This window comes from Silurus aristotelis, assembly GCF_946808225.1.
Source record: "Silurus aristotelis genome assembly, chromosome: 11".
Classification (NCBI taxonomy): domain Eukaryota; kingdom Metazoa; phylum Chordata; class Actinopteri; order Siluriformes; family Siluridae; genus Silurus; species Silurus aristotelis.
The window spans coordinates 18,460,783-18,479,905 of NC_139584.1; the positions used below are offsets into that span (position 1 = coordinate 18,460,783).

The following is a 19,123-nucleotide window of genomic DNA, read 5'->3' on the forward strand; positions in this document are numbered from 1 at the left end:
ATACATTGGTGTGTTTTTTCCCCATGAACTATGTTGCCTTGATTTTTAAGAATAAGTGAGATGTGCATACCTGCAGTAACTATAGATGAATAGAGTTGATCAGCCACTCCATTAAGAAAGATGAGTGGAAGCCAGGCTGAGAGAAGAGGTGACCATCTGTGAGCAACAGTATGGTTTCATGCCAAGGAAGAGCACTACAGATGCAATATTTGCTTTGAGAATGTTGAAGGTCAGAAGGACTGCATTGTGTGTTTGTGGATCTACAGAAAGCGTACGACAGGGTGCCGAGAGAGGAGTTTTGGTATTGTATGAGGAAGTCAGGTGTGGCAGAGAAGTATGTAAGGGTGGTGCAAGACATGTATGAGAACAGTGTGACAGCAGTGAAGTGTGCAGTAGGAACGACAGTCTGGTTCAAAGTGGAGGTGGGATTGCATCAAGGATCGGTTCTAAAGCCTTTCCTGTTTGCAGTGGTGATGGACAGGTTGACGGATGAGATCAGACAGGAGTCTCCATGGACTATGATGTTTGCGGATGATATTGTGATGTGTGGTGAGAGTAGTGAGCAGGTTAAGTAGAGCCTGGAGAGGTGGAGGTATGTACTAAAGAGAAGGGGAATGAAAGTCAGTAGGTGAAAGGCAGAGTACATGGGTGTGGATGAGACAGAAGGCAGTGGAGTGGTGTGGTTGCAGGGAGAAGTGGTGGTGAAGTTGGATGAGTTTAGGTACCTGGGGTCAACAGTGCAAAGAGAGTGTGATAGAGAAAAGAAGAAAAGAGTCCAGGCAGGGTGGAGTGGATGGAGAAGAGTGGCACGAGTGGTTTGTGATAGAAGGGTATCTGCAAAAGTAAAAGGGAAGTTTATAGGACTGTTGTGAGACCTGCTATGTTGTATGGTTTAGAGACAGTGGCATTGACTGAAAGACAGGAGGTGGAGCTGGAGGTTGCAGAGTTAAAGATGCTGAGATTTTCATTGGAAGTGACATGAATGGACAGGATTAAAAATAAGTTTATCAGAGGAAGAGCACATGTAGGAAGTTTTGGAGACAAGGTGACAGAGGCTAGATTCAGATTGTTTGGACATGTGTAGAGGAGGAACATGTGGTATATTGGTAAGAGAATGCTGAGGATTGAGCCGCCAGGCAGGAGGAAAAGAGGAAGACCAAGGAGGAGGTTTATCAATGAGGTTAGGGAAGACATGCAGATAGTTGGTTTGAAAGAGGTAGATGTAGAGGACAGGGTAGTATGGGGAAAGATGTTTCGCTATGGCGACAACTAATAGGAGCAGTCTAAAGAAGAAGATGGAGAAAAAAATAAATAAATTTGTAAGGCAAAATACACCCTGTTGAAATTTGTGACACAGCAATGATTCCCTAAACATCATAAACAGACCCTGTCCATTTAGCTTCAACATTAGTGATAAGGTGGGTGGCATTACATCACCTAGTTAATGAGGACCTAGGTGCAATGAAGGTGATTTAATGGTTTAAACATCCAAAGATTTATCCCCTTATAATCTATTGTTATCTACACATTGATGTTATGGATTGACTTCCTATTAACATAGTCTCCTTCACTGACTGAAAATAGGAATGTGGGTTCCAATCACATTCGGGAACCCTGAAATTGAAAGTTATATAATTAGAAACATTTTAATGACCGTGGCTGTATAGTGTATGAATTTATGGATAGTTTAATTATTTTGTACTATGTAACCTAAATTGTCTCTCATAAAGCCAATAAAGAGGACAACCCCACCACTTTGTGGAATTCCTCTTTAATGACCCTCAGTGGTTTATGCCCAAGTAATTGCACAAATTGTGCAGGAATCATTTGAGTTCAAGGCATACTCTGCATGCTCATGTTCTGCATCACCTACAGTATGTTATACAAAAAATTCCCTGTCACAAAAGAAACGAAGGACAATGTACAAAATTTGCTCTGTGTTAAGTTCTGATTCATGATGTCACATTTTTATATGTATGGTTTCAAAAGATTTCTTAAATAAATGATGCTCCAACAAATATTTGTTTGGAAATGAAAAAAAAACCATCTATACGTGGTCTTATCACCCTTCCATGGGAAAGATTTCATATTATCTGTGCTTCCACATCCGCTGGCTCATCTTCAAAAGGGCACGCCATGCTCAGTCACTACTCTGAAACAAAATAATCCTGGAACTGAACCTGCAGGTTATGTTCAGAACTATGTTCCGTTCAGGTTCTGTTCAGAAGTTGCTATGGCTACCTAAATACCCTGAAAGTTACCGCAGTTTTTGGAACCGAAAGCAGGTATGTCACATGACCTGCTTTATGGACTACATCCCAGGTGTCTATTTGGATGAAGGCCAGATCAAGGGTGGTGGAAATTGTAAAGTGGGTTGGTTGATCCACAAACTGCAGCAGTGACTGCCATGAGGATGCAGCATCGTCCTGAGCTGAACTCTGCAAGGAAAGTTGTCTGGTCGAGCAGCTTTCCCTGGGTTGAGTCTGCATAGAGTTTTTCTTATATCAATGTAAGATACTGCTCTTGTTTTTTTGGAGGAGGGGTGGTTCTCCTTGCTGCCATTTCAATTCAATGCAATTAATTTTTGTTTGTATAGCCATTTTAACAATGGTAGATCTGAGGAGAGGAGAGGGCAGAAATAGTGGTCACTGGTACCTCAGGAGCATCTTTAACTCAACCGAGAGAGAGAGAGAGAGAGAGAGAGAGAGAGAGAGAGAGAGAGGAGGAGGATATGGATTATAAACTTTTTATAGTCTATCTTTATTGTTGCAAAAAAGTTAATGACACTGTGCAGTTGGGGACTCCAGCAAGACTAGCTATTGCAGCATAACTAAAAAGCCGAGCCAGAAGGTAACACAGACATGAGAGATCTCTGGGATAAGAGATGGCCCACCACACCAAAGTGAACACGTAAGAGTGAGGGATGACAGCAAACAAATATCCCAGTTCATCGAAAACTCTATATCCATGATCCCTCCAGATCTGCTCCTTTACCTAAGCAAAACCTACAGATAAAAGCCTTGATTAATCAATGTTTTCAGCCTAGACTTGTACACTGAGACTATGTCTGAGTCCCAAACACTAATTGGAAGGCTGTTCCATAACTGTGGTGCTTTAAAAGAGGAAGCAGATCTGCTCCCTGCTGTAGTTTTTCATTATTTGAGGTACCAACAAATAGCCTTAAGCTGATCTCTCTTATCTGGCCTTGCTGAAATATACAACTGTGTATCATCAGCATAGCAATGGAAGTTAATAACCTGTTTGAATATAATTTTACCCAGAGGCAGCATATATAAATAGAAAAGCAGTGGGCCTAAGACAGATCCTTGTGGAACACCAAACTTTAGTTCAGAGAGTGTGGAGAACTCAACATTTAAATATAGCCCAGAGAAAAAAGGGGATTTAAAAAATAAAACACACACAACATAAGGTTATTTTATTCAACTTAATTTTATTTTATTGCATTTCAATATTGCATTTGAGTTGTATCTTATGTGTACAAAATTAGATAATGTAATAGAAAATAGTTAATATAAAACTGTTGTTTAATATACTTCCCTGATAAAGATTCAGGATTGGTTTAATGGTCTGTGAATTTGGAGCACAAAAAAAGATGGCTGCTGTGAACTGAATGTCCAGTGAATGAGTTCATTAATTAAGCTTTACAATTCTTGCATGTCATTGGCAAGAGGACAGTTACAGAATTGTAAGTGATTGCGTGGTGTTGTGTTAGAAAATAGCAAATTTGAACTTCACAGTCTTGTTATTTCATCCGTTTTAAACAAGACGGGTGGGAGAGAAATCCGGGGCCATCGAGACTGTAAAAGTTTCCCGGTGTGACAAATGCCAGCCTGCGAAATCTCCATGACTGATTGGAACTACCTGGACATTCAGGAATCAACAAAGAGAACCAGATAGCACCCAGAGCTACAGGAATTGTAATAAGGTACCTCAGGCACAGTTGGAGTTTAATACACCAATCAGAGGTGGCAAAAGTACATACATCCTTCACTTAAGTAAAAGTACAGATAATTATGATTTAAAATATTCGGGTAAAAGTTAAAGTACTGACACTGAAGTGAAGACACTTTTTTACTCAAGTTAAAGTAAAGAAATATGGGCTCTGACATGTACTTAAGTAAAAAGTAGCCATTACTAATTTTTATCTGTTCTAAATGTACCTTAAATGAATACTTTCCAATTTTATAATTCTCTAATCCTACATGGACATATATTACTGATTTACGCATATGTATGTTTCTTATTCGTGAAACCAAACTCAGAATAAAACATAGACAAAATAGACTTGCAAACGTTTTAAAGTAATTATGATGTTTTAAATCACGTAAATTACACCGAACAGCACTTTTGCTATGTTTCCACACAGACGGTTAATGAGGTGATACCAGAGAAACTGTACCTCTTGTAACTTTTATACGGATTACATAACCAGAGAATATTTGTATTTGATGTGATTTGGTTTATTTTAAAGTAGTTTTTCAAGCTTTTTATAAATAAACTAGTCTACGTCTGGTGTGGTGCGTGAGTACCAGGAAATGAAAAAGCTGCACAATAACAGGAAAAAGGTTGATGCACTGAATGAGAACGCAATGAGAAGAAAATTACATTTCACCAAATAGATAAAAACAAAAGTAACAAGCCTGTTTGAAAAATTTAAAAAGTAGAAAGTGGAATGAGTAAAAGTGTTCTTTTTTCAGCTTCTCCTATTAGAGGTCCACTACATCTTTCAAACCATGTACCTGCATGACTTCCCTCACCAAATCCATAAACCTTCTCGTTGGTCTTCCTCTTTTCTTCTTCCTAGTGGCTCCATTCTCAGCATTCTCTAAACAATATACCCCATGTCTCTCCTCTGAACATGTCCACACCCTCTCAATCTAGCCTCCCTCACCTTGTGTCCAAAATGTCCTACATGCGTGGTCTCTCCAATGAACTCATTTTTAATCCTGTCCATCCTCGTTACCCCCAGTGAAAATCTCAACCTCTTCAGCTCTGCTACCTCCAGCTCCGCCTCCTGTCTTTTACTCAATAACACTGTCTCTAAACCAGGGGTGACCAACATGGTGCCTGCAAGGATCACACGAGTCGCCCACGGGCCTTTTCTAAAATAGCTCACCATAGCGCCACTTACCAGTGAGCTGCATCAAATTTTTTTTGTTGCTATTCTTTTTTAAATCTGTCATGGATAGCCCGGAAACCAGGGTATGGTTAAACACCTTGTCTTTATTTGATCTGAACATATACAAGGCAGAGGCTTGAGGAGAAGTACGAACCGGAGAGCGGGTATAAACCGTAATGCGGGTAGGATTCGTAATGTGGGTAGAATCTGTAATGTGGATAGAATCTGTAATGCGGGTAAGTAAAGGGATGATCACCAATGTGAACCGTTAAAGGCAAACCTATCTTGAGCGCTTCCTATAAAGCGGAGCCAGGAGCATGGAAGTACAGGGAATACTAGTGGTAGGAAGTCTGGTAGATCTCTCATGGCAACGAGTAGGGGAAAGGTAATGGGGAACAGGTGTAGGTGATTATAGCAGGGAGAGGCTGAGTGAGAGTTAGAGCCTTGGAGGGAGGCGTGGCTGGTGGTTCCCTGACAAAATCACACTTGTATTGGTGTGAATTTAAAAATGACAATATTAAAATATAGATAACTAGGTATAGATGAATATCATTAATTATTAATAATAACAACATATAATTAAAGGTAAATTGAGCGAATTTGTTATATCAGAAGTGTGTATCAAACTGGTAGCCCTTCACATTAATCGGTACCCAAGAAGTAGCTCTCAGTTTCAAAAAGGTTGGTGACCTCTGCTCTAAACCATACAACACAGAAGGTCTCACCACAATCCTATAAACTTTCCCCTTCACTCTTGCAGATACCCTTCTATCACAAATCCTTCCTGCCACACTTCTCCACCCACTCCACCCTGCCTGCACTCTTTTCTTCACTTCTCTAACACACTCTTCTTTACTTTGCACTGTTGACCCCCGGTATCTAAACTCCTCCTTCACCTTCACAACCTCTTCTTCCTGCAACCACACCACTCCACTGCCCTCCCACATTTATTCACACACATGTACTCTGTCTTACTCCTACTGACTTTCATTCTGCTTCTCTCCAGCATGTACCTCCACCTCTCCAGGCTCTTCTCAACCTGCTCCCTACTCTCACCAGAAATCACAATTTAATCCGCAAACATCATAGTCTATGGACACTCCTGTCTGACCTCATCCAAAACCTGTCCATCACCACTGCTACCAGGAAAAGGCTCAGAGCTGATCCTTGATGCAGTCCAACCTCCACCTTAAACCAGTCTGTTGTTCCGACTGCACACTTCACTGCTGTCACACTGTCCTCATACATGTCCTGCACCACCCTCATATACTTTACTGACACACTTGACTTTCTCATACAATGCCATAACACCTCTCTCAGGCACCCTGTCAAATGCTTTCTCTAAATTCACAAACACACAATGCAACTCCTTCTGACCTTCTTTATACTTCTCCATCAACATTTTCTAAGCAAGTAATGCATCTGTGGTGCTCTTTATCGGCAATGAACCTTACTGTTGTACATAACTTCATTGTGTTCTCAATTATTCTTAAAGATCGGAACCAGCTCACTCCTTCTCCATTCCTCAGGCATCCTCTCACTTTCTTTTTTTTTAACAAGTTTTTTAAAACTTGTTAAACCATCTTGTTAAAAACTACACTGCCATCTCTCCTAAACATCTCCACACTTCTACTGGTATGTCATCTGGTCCAACCGACATTTCACTCTTCATCCTCTTAATCGCTGCTCTCACTTCCTCCTTACTAATCCTATCCACTTTCTGCTTCACCATCTCCACATCATCCAAACTTCTTTCTCTCTCATTTTCCACGTTCATCAGCTGCTCATAATACTTCCTCCATCTTCTCAACACAGTCTCCTCCCTAGTCAACACATTTCCATCTCCATCCTTTATTACTCTAACATCCTTCTCAGCTTGGTCCCTCTGCCTGGCCTTCTTCTTCTTTTTCTTTCGGCTGCTCCCATTAGGGGTCGCCACAGCGGATCATCCGTCTCCATACCACCCTGTCCTTTATATCTGCCTCTTTTACACCAACTACCTGCATGTCTTCCCTCACCACATCCATGAACCTCCTCCTTGGCCTTCCTCTTTTCCTCCTACCTGGTGGCTCCATCTTCAGCATTTTTCTACCAATATAATTCATGTCCCTTCTCTGCACATGTACAAACCATCTCAATCTCGCCTCCCTCACCTTGTCACCACAACATCCTACATGTGCTGTCCCTCTAATAAACTCATTTCTAATCTTGTCCATCCTCGTCACTCCCAACGAAAACCTCAACATCTTCAGCTCTGCTACCTCCAGCTCCACCTCCTGTCTTTTACTCAATGCCACTGTCTCTAATCCATACAACATCGCAGGTCTCACCACAGTCCTATAAACTTTCCCTTTCATTCTTGCAGATACTCTTCTATCACAAATCACTCCTGTCACTCTTCTCCACCCACTCCACCCTGCCTGCACTCTTTTCTCTACTTCCCTAACACACTCTCCATTACTTTGCACTGTTGACCCCAGGTACCTGAACTCCTCCACCTTCTTCACCTCTTCACCCTGCAACCGCATCACTCCACTGCCCTCCCTCTCATTCACACACATGTACTCTGTCTTACTCCTACTGACTTTCATTCCCCTTCTCTCCAGCGCATATCTCCACCTCTCCAGGCTCTTCTCAACCTGCTCTCTACTCTCACCACAAATCACAATATCATCTGCAAACATCATAGTCCAGGGAGACTCCTGTCTGACCTCGTCCGTCAACCTGTCCATCACCACTGCAAACAGGAAAGGGCTCAGGGCCGATCCTTGATGCAGTCCAACCTTCACCCTGAACCAGTCTGTCGTACCTACTGCACACTTTACTGCCGTCACACTGTCCTCATACATGTCCTGCACCACCCTCACATACTTCTGACACACCTGACTTCCTCATACAATACCACAACTCCTCTCTCGGCACCCTGTCGTACGCTTTCTCTAAATCCACAAATACACAATGCAGCTCCTTCTGTCCTTCTCTATACTTCTCCATCAACATCCTCAAAGCAAATAAGGCATCTGTGGTGCTCTTCCTCGGCATGAAACCATACTGTTGCTCACAGATGGTCACCTCTTCTCTCAGCCTGGCTTCCACTACTCTTTCCCATAACTTCATGGTGTGACTGATCAACTTAATTCCCCTGTAGTTACTGCAGGTTTGCACATCTCCCTTATGCTTAAAGATCGGTACCAGCACACTCCTTCTCCATTCCTCAGGCATCCTCTCCCCTTCCAGAATCCTGTTAAACAATCTGGTTAAAAACTCCACTGCCATCTCTCCTAAACATCTCCACGCTTCTACCGGTATGTCATCTGGTCCAACCGACTTTCCATTCTTCATCCTCTTAATCGCTGCTCTCACTTCCTCCTTACTAATCCTATCTACATCCTGCTTCACCAACTCCACATCCTCCAACCTTCTCTCTCTCTGATTTTCCTCATTCATCAGCTGCTCAAAATACTCCCTCCATCTTCTCAGCACACTCTCCTCACTAGTCAACACATTTCCCTCTCCATCCTTTATTGCTCTAACTTGCAGTACATCCTTCCCAGCTCGGTCCCTCTGCTTGGCCAATCGGTATAAATCCTTTTCTCCTTCCTTAGTGTCCAACCTCTTATACAGTTCCTCATATGCCTTTTCCTTGGCTTTCGCCACATCCCTTTTAACCTGCTGCCGCATCTCCTTGTACTCCTGCCTACTTTTCTCATCACTCTGTCGATCCCACTTCTGTTTTGCCAATCTCTTTCCCCTAATGCTCTCCTGCACTTCCTCATTCCACCACCACGTCTCCTTGTCTTGCTTTCTATTTCCAGATGTCACACCAAGTACTTTTCTAGCTGCTTCCCTCATCACTCCTGCAGTAGTTGCCCAATCATCCGGCACCTCTTCACCACCACCAAGCCCCTGTCTGACCTCTTCCCTGAACCTCACACTACACTCTTCCTCCTTCAGTTTCCACCATCTTATTCTTCTTTCAAACCTTACTTTCCTCCTCTTCTTCTTCGCCTCCAAAACCATCCTACAGACCACCATTCGATGCTGTCTAGCTACACTGTCCCCCGCCAACACCTTACAGTCTCCAATCTCCTTCAGGTTGCATCTCCTACACAGAAGATAATCCACCTGTGTGCACCTTCCTCCACTCTTATACGTCACCCTATGATCCTCCTTCTTCTTAAAATACGTGTTCACCACTGCCATTTCCATCCTTTTAGCAAAATCTACCACCATCTGCCCTTCCACATTCCTCTCCTTAAAACCATACCTACCCATCACCTCCTCATCACCTCTGTTCCCTTCACCTACATGCCCATTAAAGTCTGCCCCAATCACCAATCGTTCTTTCCTAGGTACACCATCTACCACTTCATCTAATTCACTCCAGAATCTTTCCTTCTCCTCCATCTCACAGCCAACTTGTGGAGCATAGGCACTGATGACATTTATCATCATCCCTTCAACTTCCACCTTCACGATCATCACCCTATCAGAAACTCTCTTCACCTCCACTACACTCTTACTGTACTCTTCCTTCAGAATCACCCCTACACCATTTCTCTTCCCATCCACACCATAATAAAACAGTTTAAACCCACCTCCAATGTTCCTGGCCTTACTCCCTTTCCACTTGGTCTCCTGAACACACAACACATCTACCTTTCTCCTCTCCATCATATCAGCTATCTCTCTCCCTTTACCCGTCATAGTACCAACATTTAAAGTACCAACCCGAACCTCTACTCTCCTACACTGCTCCTTTTCCTGCCGTCTCTGTAGACGCCTTCCTCCTCTCCTTCTCCTCCTTCGGCCAACAGTAGCCCAATTTCCACCGGTACCCTGTCGGCTAACGATACCTGTGGCAGTCGTTGTTAACCCGGGCCTCGACCGATCCGGTATGAAATTCTCATTTGTGATCCGCATATTTGATTTGGCACATGTTTTACGCTGGATGCCCTTCCTAACGCAACCCTCCCCATTTACCCGGGCTTGGGACCGGCACTAAGAGTACACTGGCTTGTGCCCCCCTAATGGCTGGGTTGGTCCCTCTGCCTGGCCAATCGATATAAATCCTTTTCTCCTTCCTTAGTGTCCAACTTCGCATAGAGCTTCTCATATGCCTTTTCTTTGGCTTTTGCTACATCCCTGCTGCTGCATCTCCTTGTACTCGTGTCTACTTTTCTCATCTCTCTACCGATCCCAATTATTTTTCCTTATGATTTCTTGCACTTCCTCATTCCACCACCACCACCGTCTCTTTGTCTTCCTTTTTATTTCCAGATGTCACACCTTTTTAGCTTTTACCAAGTACCTTTTTAGCTGTCTCCCTTATCACTTCTGCAGTAGTTGCCCAATCATCCAGCACCTCTTCACCACCGACCCCCTGTCTGATCTCTTCACTGAACCTTACACTATAGTTTCCACCATCTTATTCTTCTTTCAGTCCTCACTCTTCTCCTCTTCTTCTTCATCTCAAAAACCATCCTACAGACCACCATCCAATGCTGTCTATTTATATTGTACCCTGCCAACAGCTTACAGTCTCCAATCTCCTTCAGGTTGCATCTCCTCCATAGAATATAGTGTGTGTGCACCTTCCTCCACTCTTATACATCACCCTATGCTCCTCATTCTTCTTAAAGTAAGTATTCACCACTGCCATTTCCATGCTTTTAGCAAAATTTACCAGAAGTGCAGATGGTGGTAGATTGGTATCAATCAGGATTTCGGCCTCATCATAACACAGAGACGGCGCTAGTTAAAGTCAATTCAAGTCAAGAGGCTTTTATTGTCATTTCTACTATACACAGTGGTACACAGTACACAGTAAAAACGAGACAACGTTCCTCCGGGAACCCTGGTGCTACACTTAACAACAACAAACAAAACAACATAGAGCTACAACACAAGCTACATAAAGTGCATTGAGTGCAACCTAGTGCAAACAGTGCAGACAGACAGTGCAGACAGACGACACAAGACAAGACAGAAAACCCAATATAGAGCCGACCAGTAAACCTACTGTATACTTGATTATACAGTACTGTACAAGAAGACTGTAGAAACTATACAAACTAAAAACTATACCCCAGAAGTGAGTATAAACAGAACAATGTAGTGCAAGAATGCAGCAGCAGTCAAAGTTGCAAAGAACAGCATGTAAACAGTATAATACAATGATAATGATAAATGTGCAAAAAACAGCATGTAAACAGTATTATACAGTGAAAAATAATAAATGTGCAACAGCAGTTAAGAGTGTGGTACAGCTGAGAATAATAAATAATAAATAAATGAATGGTGGTGGAATGGATTGAGATGAGTGATGAGTGTGTGTTAAATGTGTTAACACACATTTGAGTGAGTGTGTGTGTGTGTGTGTGTGTGTGTGTATGTATGTGTGTGTGTGTGTGTGTGTGTGTGTGTGTGTGTGTGTGTGTGTGTGTGTGTGTGTGTGTGTGTGTGTGTGAGAGAGTTCTGTTTCATTTCTGTGTGTTAAGAAGCCTGATGGCTTGTGGAAAGAAACTGTTGCATAGTCTTGTTGTGACGGCCCGAATGCTTCAGAACCGTTTTCCTGATGGCAGGAGGGTAAAAAGTGTATGTGACGGGTGTGTGTGATCGTCCACAATGCTGTGTGCTTTGCGGATGCAGTGTGTAGTGTAAATGTCCATGATAGAGGGGAGAGAGACTCTGAGGATCTTCTCAGCTGTCCTCACTACCCTCTGTAGGGTCTTGCGATCTGAGACGGTGCAGTTCCCAAACCAGGCAGTGATGCAGCTGCTCAGGATGCTCTCAATGGTCCCTCTGTAGAACATGGTCAGGATGGGGGGAGGGAGGTGGGTTTTCCTCAGCCTTCTCAGGAAGTAGAGATGCTGCTGGGCTTTCTTTGTGATGGAGCTGGTGTTGAGTGACCAGGTGAGGTTGTCTGCCAGTTGAACACCAAGGAATTTGGTGCTCTTGACGATCTCCACTGAGGATCCATCAATAATCAGTGGAGATTGGTCGCTCTGTGCTCTCCTGAAGTCCACAACCATCTCTTTGGTTTTGTCAACGTTCAGAGACAGGTTGTTTGCTCCACACCAGGCAGTTAACCGTTACACCTCCTCTCTATATGCTGACTCATTATTCTTGCTAATTAGACCCACCACGGTCGTGTCATCAGCAAACTTGATGTGGTTCGAGCTGTGCTTTGCTACACAGTCGTGAGTCAGCAAAGTGAACAGCAGTGGGCTGAGCACACAGCCCTGGGGGGCCCCAGTGCTCAGTGTGGTGGTGCTGGAGATGCTGTTCCCGATCCTGACTGACTGAGGTCTTCCAGTCAGGAAGTCCAGGATCCAGTTACAGAGGGAGGTGTTCAGGCCCAGAAGGTTCAACTTCTCGATCAGGTGCTGAGGAATGATGGTGTTAAATGCTGAGCTGAAGTCAATGAACAGCATTCATACATATGAGTCCTTGTTATCTAGGTGGGTGAGGGCCAGATGGAGGGTTGTGGAGATAGCATCGTCCGTGGAACTGTTTGGACGATACACAAACTGCATGGGGTCCAGGAAGGGTGGAAGCTGTGTCTTAATGTGCCTCATGACGAGCCTCTCGAAGCACTTCATCACGATGGGTGTGAGCGCGACGGGGCGATAGTCATTGAGGCAGGAGACAGTAGATTTCTTCGGCACGGGAACAATGGTCATTGTCTTGAGGCACGTGGGAACAACATTGCTGCTCAGGGAGATGTTGAAGATGTCAGTGAAGACATCTGCTAGCTGTTCTGCACATTTCCTGAGCACTCTGCCAGGAATGTTGTCAGGTCCAGCAGACTTCCGTGGGTTAACTCTGCATAGAGTTTTCCTCACTTCAGCTGTGGTTAGACAGAGCATCTGGTCAGTGGGAGGAGGGGTGGTCTTCCTCGCCTTAACGTTGTTCTGTACCTCAAACCGGGTGTAGAAGTCGTTCAGCACATTCGGGAGGGAGGGGTCACGGTCACAAGCAGGTGATGTGGTCTTGTAATTCGTGATCACCTGGATGCCCTGCCACATGCGCCGGGTGTCTCCGCTGTCCTGGAAGTGGTTGTGGATTTTCTTTGTGTGTGCGCGCTTCGCCTCTCTGATGGCACGAGACAGTTTGGCCCTTGCTGTTTTTAAGGCCGCCTTGTCCCCTGATCTGAAGGCAGAGTCTCTTTGTTTCAGCAGCGCACGCACATTTGCAGTCATCCACGGTTTCTGGTTGGAGCGTGTAGTGATGGTCTTGGAGATGGTCACATCATCAACGCACTTGCTGATGTAGCTGGTCACTGATGATGTGTACTCCTCCAAGTTGATGGAATCGCCATCGGTTGCAGCCTCTCTTAACATGTCCCAGTTAGTGCACTCAAAACAGTCCTGAAGAGCAGAAGTAGCTCCTTCTGGCCAGGTTTTCACCTGTTTCAGAACCGGTTTAGAGCGTCTGATGAGCGGTCTGTATGCTGGAATTAGCATAACAGAGCAGTGGTATGGGGGCGGGGCTCCGCACGATACGCGCCGGGGATGTTTGTGTAAACAAGATCCAGCGTGTTCGCTCCTCTCGTTGCAAAGTCCACATGCTGATGGAGTTTAGGAAGCACAGTCCTGAGATTCACATGGTTGAAATCTCCGGCGATAATAAACAATCCGTCGGGGTGAGCATTCTGCAGGTCGCTAATAGCGCCGTAGAGTTCACACAGTGCCTCCTTAGCATTAGCACTGGGAGGAATGTACACTCCGACAATGTAAACAGTGGTGAATTCCCGAGGTAAATAAAAAGATCTGCATCTAACAGTCACAAACTCCACTAGCGATGAGCAATAGCATGAAACGAGCACAGAGTTCTTACACCATTCCGTGTTGATATAAACACACACGCCACCACCGCAAGTCTTACCGCACAGAGCTGCGTTTCTGTCTCCTAGCTGACATCTAGCTGGATGGCGGCTTCCGGAACTCTGTCGCTGAGCCACGTCTCCATGAAAACAAAGACGCAACAGTCTCTAAACTCTCGCCGTGTGGTTCGCTGTAGTCGGATGTAGTCCAGTTTATTGTCCAGGGAGCAGATGTTTGAAAGAAAAATGGACAGGAGAGCCAGCCGGCTAGGGTTAGCATTTAGCCTAGCACGGACACCCGCCTGCTTGCTGCAATTCCGCTTCCTCGAACAGCGCTTTTTCGACGTCTCCTCTCCTGGCCACCGGCATCAGGTAACACCGAGGACTGGGGGCCTAGTCTTTGTGGCCGAGGTCGCAGCAAGCCGAGGTCGCGAAGTTTGTCGATAAGATCATCATGCAGATTGTTGGTTGCATGATGCCTGTACTGTAGCAGTGTCTGGTGGTTGTACACATGAACACAGCTGACTCTGGTGTCCATGTATTGTGAAGGGTCGTGCCAAATATGGTGAAAGCACCATTTTTGGATCCGGAGAGGCCGCTGCGAGCTACTGCCGCGCCGCCATCTTGGATAAATGACGTGGTAAAAGGGAAGTGGTAAATTACCTGCTTGATAACTTTCTTCTGCTCAACTTAGATAAGACGGAATTACTTTTACTAGGACCACATGCAGCTAGAAGCAAAATTTCCGATTAAGTAGCATCTCTGGATGGTGTATCTGTTTCAGCGTGTATGGCTGTCAAAGACCTTGGTGTTATTATCGACCCTAGTCTTTCCTTTGAGGCTCACGTGAATAATATCACCAGGATCGCTTTCTTTTACCTTAGAAATATGATGTCATTACCGGATGCAGAAAAACTAGTTCATGCTTTTGTTACTTCTAGATTAGATTACTGTAATGCATTACTGTCTGGGTGTGCAAATAAGTGCATGAAAAAGCTTCAATTAGTTCAGAATACAGCAGCAAGGGTCCTCACTGGATCTAGGAAATATGAGCACATCACCCCTGTTTTAATCAGTCTACACTGGCTCCCAATCAAATCTCGCATTGATTATAAAATACTACTACTGACGTATAAAGCACTTAATGGTCTCGCACCGCAGTATCTGAGTGAACTTCTGTACCAGTATGATCCTCCACACCTACTTAGATCAAAAGGTGATCTGTTGGTTCCTCAAATAATGAAGACTATAGCAGGGGGCAGATCTTTCTTTTATAAAGCCCCACAGTTATGGAACAGCCGTCCAATCAGTGTTCGGGACTCAGACACAGTCTCAGTGTTCAAGTCGAGGTTGAAAACATATTTATTTAGTCAAGCCTTTGATCATTGGATTTTTTCTTATGTAAAGGCTAGATCTGGAGGGAACATGGATATAGAGTGTTTGGTGAACTGGGATATTTGTATGCTGTCGTTCCCTCACATTTACACGTTCACTCAGGTTTGTTGACGGTGGTGTGGTGGGTCGTCTCTTATCCCAGAGATCCCTCATGTCTGTATTACCTTCTGGTTCTCCATTTTAGTTATGCTGCCATAGCGAGTGACAGTGACATTAACTTTCATACAACAATAAGGACACTTAATTATCCATATCCTTCTCTTCCTGTCACCCTCTTCTCTCTCTCTCTCTCTCTCTCTCTCTCTCTCTCGGTCGAGTTAAACTTGCTCCTGAGGCTCCAGTGACCACTGTTCCTGCCCCTCTCCCCTCCGTGGATCTTCCCACTTCGTCCAGGCCTGCCTCTGGATAGTGTTCTTGTCGACTGGAGGCCACTCTGTGCAGCTTGGGATGGTTTCTCATCAACGCCTTGGGTGGTTCCATGAAATTCCGGAGAAAGAACGGGCGCTTTGAGGATGGATTGGACTGTAGTTAATGTCAACAGTCTCCTACACTGACTCAGGAATACAGTTTGCTTCTGATCATCATCACGGTACCCCCCAAAATTGTGTATCTGCTACAAATGGACATTCGGTGCAACCCAGATGAGGATGGGTTCCCTCTTCAGTCTGCTTCCTCTCAAGGTTTTTTCCCTATGCCATCTTGGGGAGTTTTTACTTGCCACAGTCGCCACCGGCTTGCTCATCAGGGACAAACTTACTCATAAAGAAAATATTCACTTTTAATCACCACATTATCTGTGTAAAGCTGCTTTAGGCAGGAGTACAAGGAGATTCGGCAGCAGGTAAAGAGGAATGTGGCAAAAGCCAAGGAAAAGGCATATGAGGAACTGTATGAGAGGTTAGACATTAAGGAAGAAGAAAAGGATTTGTACAGATTGGCCAGGCAAAGAGGGACCGAACTGGGAAGGATGTGCTGCAAGTTAGAGCAATGAGGGATGGAGATGGAAATGCGTTGACACTTGAGCAGAGTGTGTTTAGAAGGTGGAGGGAATATTTTGAGCAGATGATCAATGAAGAAAATCAGAGAGCGAGCCGGTTGGATGATGTGGAGTTGGTGAGGCAGGAAGTGGATAGGATTAGTAAGGAGGAAGTGAGAGCAGCAATTAAGAGGATAAAGAGTGGAAAGTCGTTGGACCAGATGACATACCGGTAGAAGCATGGAGATGTTTAGGAGAGATGGCAGTGGAGTTTTTAACCAGATTGTTTAACAAGTTTCTGGAAGGTGAGAGGATGCCTGAGGAATGGAGTGTGCTGGTACCGATCTTTAAGCATAAGGGAGATGTGCAGACCTGCATTAACTACAGGGGAATAAAGTTGATTAGTCACACCATGAAGTTATGAGAAAGAGTAGTAGAAGCCAGGCTGAGAGAAGTGGTGACATCTGTGAGCAACGGTATGGTTTCATGCCGAGGAAGAGCACCACAAACGCCTTACTTGCTTTGAGAATGTTGATGAAGAAGTATAGAGAAGGACAGAAGGAATTGCATTGTGTATAAGAGAAAGCATATGACAGAGTGCCAAGAGAGGAGTTGTGGTATTGTATGAGGAAGTCAGGTGTGTCAGAGAAATATGTGAGGGTGGTGCAGGACATGTATGAGGACAGTGTGACAGCAGTGAAGTGTGCAGTAGGAACGACAGACTGGTTTCTAGGTGAAGGTTGGACTGCATCAATGATCAGCCCTGAGCCCTTTCCTGTTTGCAGTTGTGATGGACAGGTTGATGGACGAGGTCAGACAGGAGTCTCCCTGGACTATGATGTTTGCGGATGATATTGTGATGTGTGGTGAGAGTAGTGAGCAGGTTGAGAAGAGCCTTGAGAGGTGGAGGTATGTGCTGGAGAGAAGGGGAATGAAAGTCAGTAGGAGTAAGACAGAGTACATGTGCGTATATGAGAGGGAGGGCAGTGGAGTGGTGCGGTGCGGTTGCAGAGAGAAGAGGTGGAGAAGGTGGAGGAGTTCAGGTACCTGGGGTCAACAGTGCAGAGTAATGGAGAGTGTGTTAGGGAAGTAAAGAAAAGAGTGCAGGCCGGTTATAGTGGGTGGAGAAGAGTGACAGGAGTGATTTGTGATAGTAGGTTATCTGCAAGAATGAAAGGTAGAGTTTATATTTCTGTGGTGAGACCTGCGATGTTGTATGGATTAGAGACAGTGGCATTGAGTAAAAGACAGGAGGTGTAGCTGGAGGTAGCAGAGCTGAAGTTGTTACGGTTTTCGTTGGGAGTGACGAGGATGGACAAGATTAGAAATGAGTTTATTAGAGGGACAGCCCATGTAGGACGTTTTGGTGACAAGGTGAAGGAGGCAAGATTGAGATGGTTTGAACATGTGCAGAGGAGGGACATGAGTTATATTGGTAGAAGAATGCTGAGGATGGAGCCACCAGGAAGGAGGAAACGAGAATGGTAAAGTAGGAGGTTCATGGATGTGGTGAGGGAGGATGTGGTGAGGGAGGATGTGGTGATCATCCGTCTCCATACAACCCGGTCCTCTACATCTGCCTCTTTCACACCAACTACCTGCATGTCGCAGGTAGTTGGTGTGAAAGAGGCAGATGTAGAGGACAGGGTTGTATGGAGACGGATGATCAGCTGTGGTGACCCATAATGGGAGCAGCCGAATGAAGAAGAAGAAGTATTGGAGATTGCATGAGTGATGCAGGGTCATTTGGTCACAGGTATAATATGAAGTGCTGTCATGCAAGCTTTGTCACCTGTAAGTGCGAAGGTAAAGCTGATGTAATTTCCGTGCGCCCTCTTTCTTTTGCGGAATGTGATAGCGATGAGAGGTATGATTTATCAGCTCTTCGGGAAAAGTTATAGAATAATGTTAAATACTAATTGGTTAAGGAATTTTTGTGTTAAACATGATTATTTGTTAATTTTTCTCTTGATTTACGGTTAGTAATTCAATTGATGAATGTTGTAATGTGTATAGTTATTTTTAGAATTATTTCGGGTAATAGCCGCCATTACATGTGCGTTATTCTTTAGTTGAGTTCAAAGAATGATAATGTATTTTCTGTTAAATCAATATACATTGAGAAAATATGTAATGATTCACAGGCACGGCTAGACCAGAGATTCTCCATTTATTATCTGACGGTGTCTGTTGTTTCAATTCAGTGATGAGAGAACACAGAAGCTAAAAGTAAATCATATGACAATTGTACCAACGTGTGGAGTCTTTTTATTTAAAAACGCACACAACGCAGAGCGATCCATCCATCTATCTATCTATCTATCTATCTATCTATCTATCTATCTATCTATCTATCTATCTATCTATCTATCTATCTATCTATCTATCTATCTATCTATCTATCTATCTATCTATCTATCTATCTATCTATCTATCTATCTTTTTAACATAAATAAGCCGCACCTGTCTATAAGCGTGTCTACACTGAAACTAATGAACTTTACACAGGCTTTAACAAAAGACACTAAATGCAATATGTTGGGCTTCTATTAGGAGTATAGCGGTATTTTGGGAAAAGCATGTGACTGCATTCTTCTGGTATTACTGCGTGTGTGTGCGTGTGAGACTGAGGATTATGTCCTTTTTATTTTCTAAAGCTCATTTCGTTTCTTTGACTAACCCATAACGCTATTGCCAAGAAACAGTGTTTCTTGAAAACATGCTCCTGAGGCTCCAGTGACCACTGTTCCTTCCCCTCTCCCCTCCGTGGATCTTCACACTTCTG

General features: G+C 44.1%; 1 protein-coding gene and 1 long non-coding RNA gene across 2 annotated transcripts in view; one reads left to right on the forward strand and one right to left on the reverse strand.

Moving 5' to 3' along the window:
- The window catches only part of LOC310733312 (uncharacterized protein), a 91,475-nt gene extending 73,686 nt beyond the window's left edge, over nt 1–17,789 (forward strand). The window contains exon 2 of the mRNA XM_083554494.1: nt 17,620–17,789. Within this exon, the coding sequence (XP_083410620.1) occupies nt 17,620–17,663 (44 nt within the window). The 3' untranslated portion in view covers nt 17,664–17,789. The remainder of the gene's footprint in view (nt 1–17,619) is intronic.
- The window catches only part of LOC310733403, a 61,378-nt gene that overhangs the window by 9,509 nt on the left and 32,746 nt on the right, over nt 1–19,123 (reverse strand). The window lies entirely within an intron of this gene.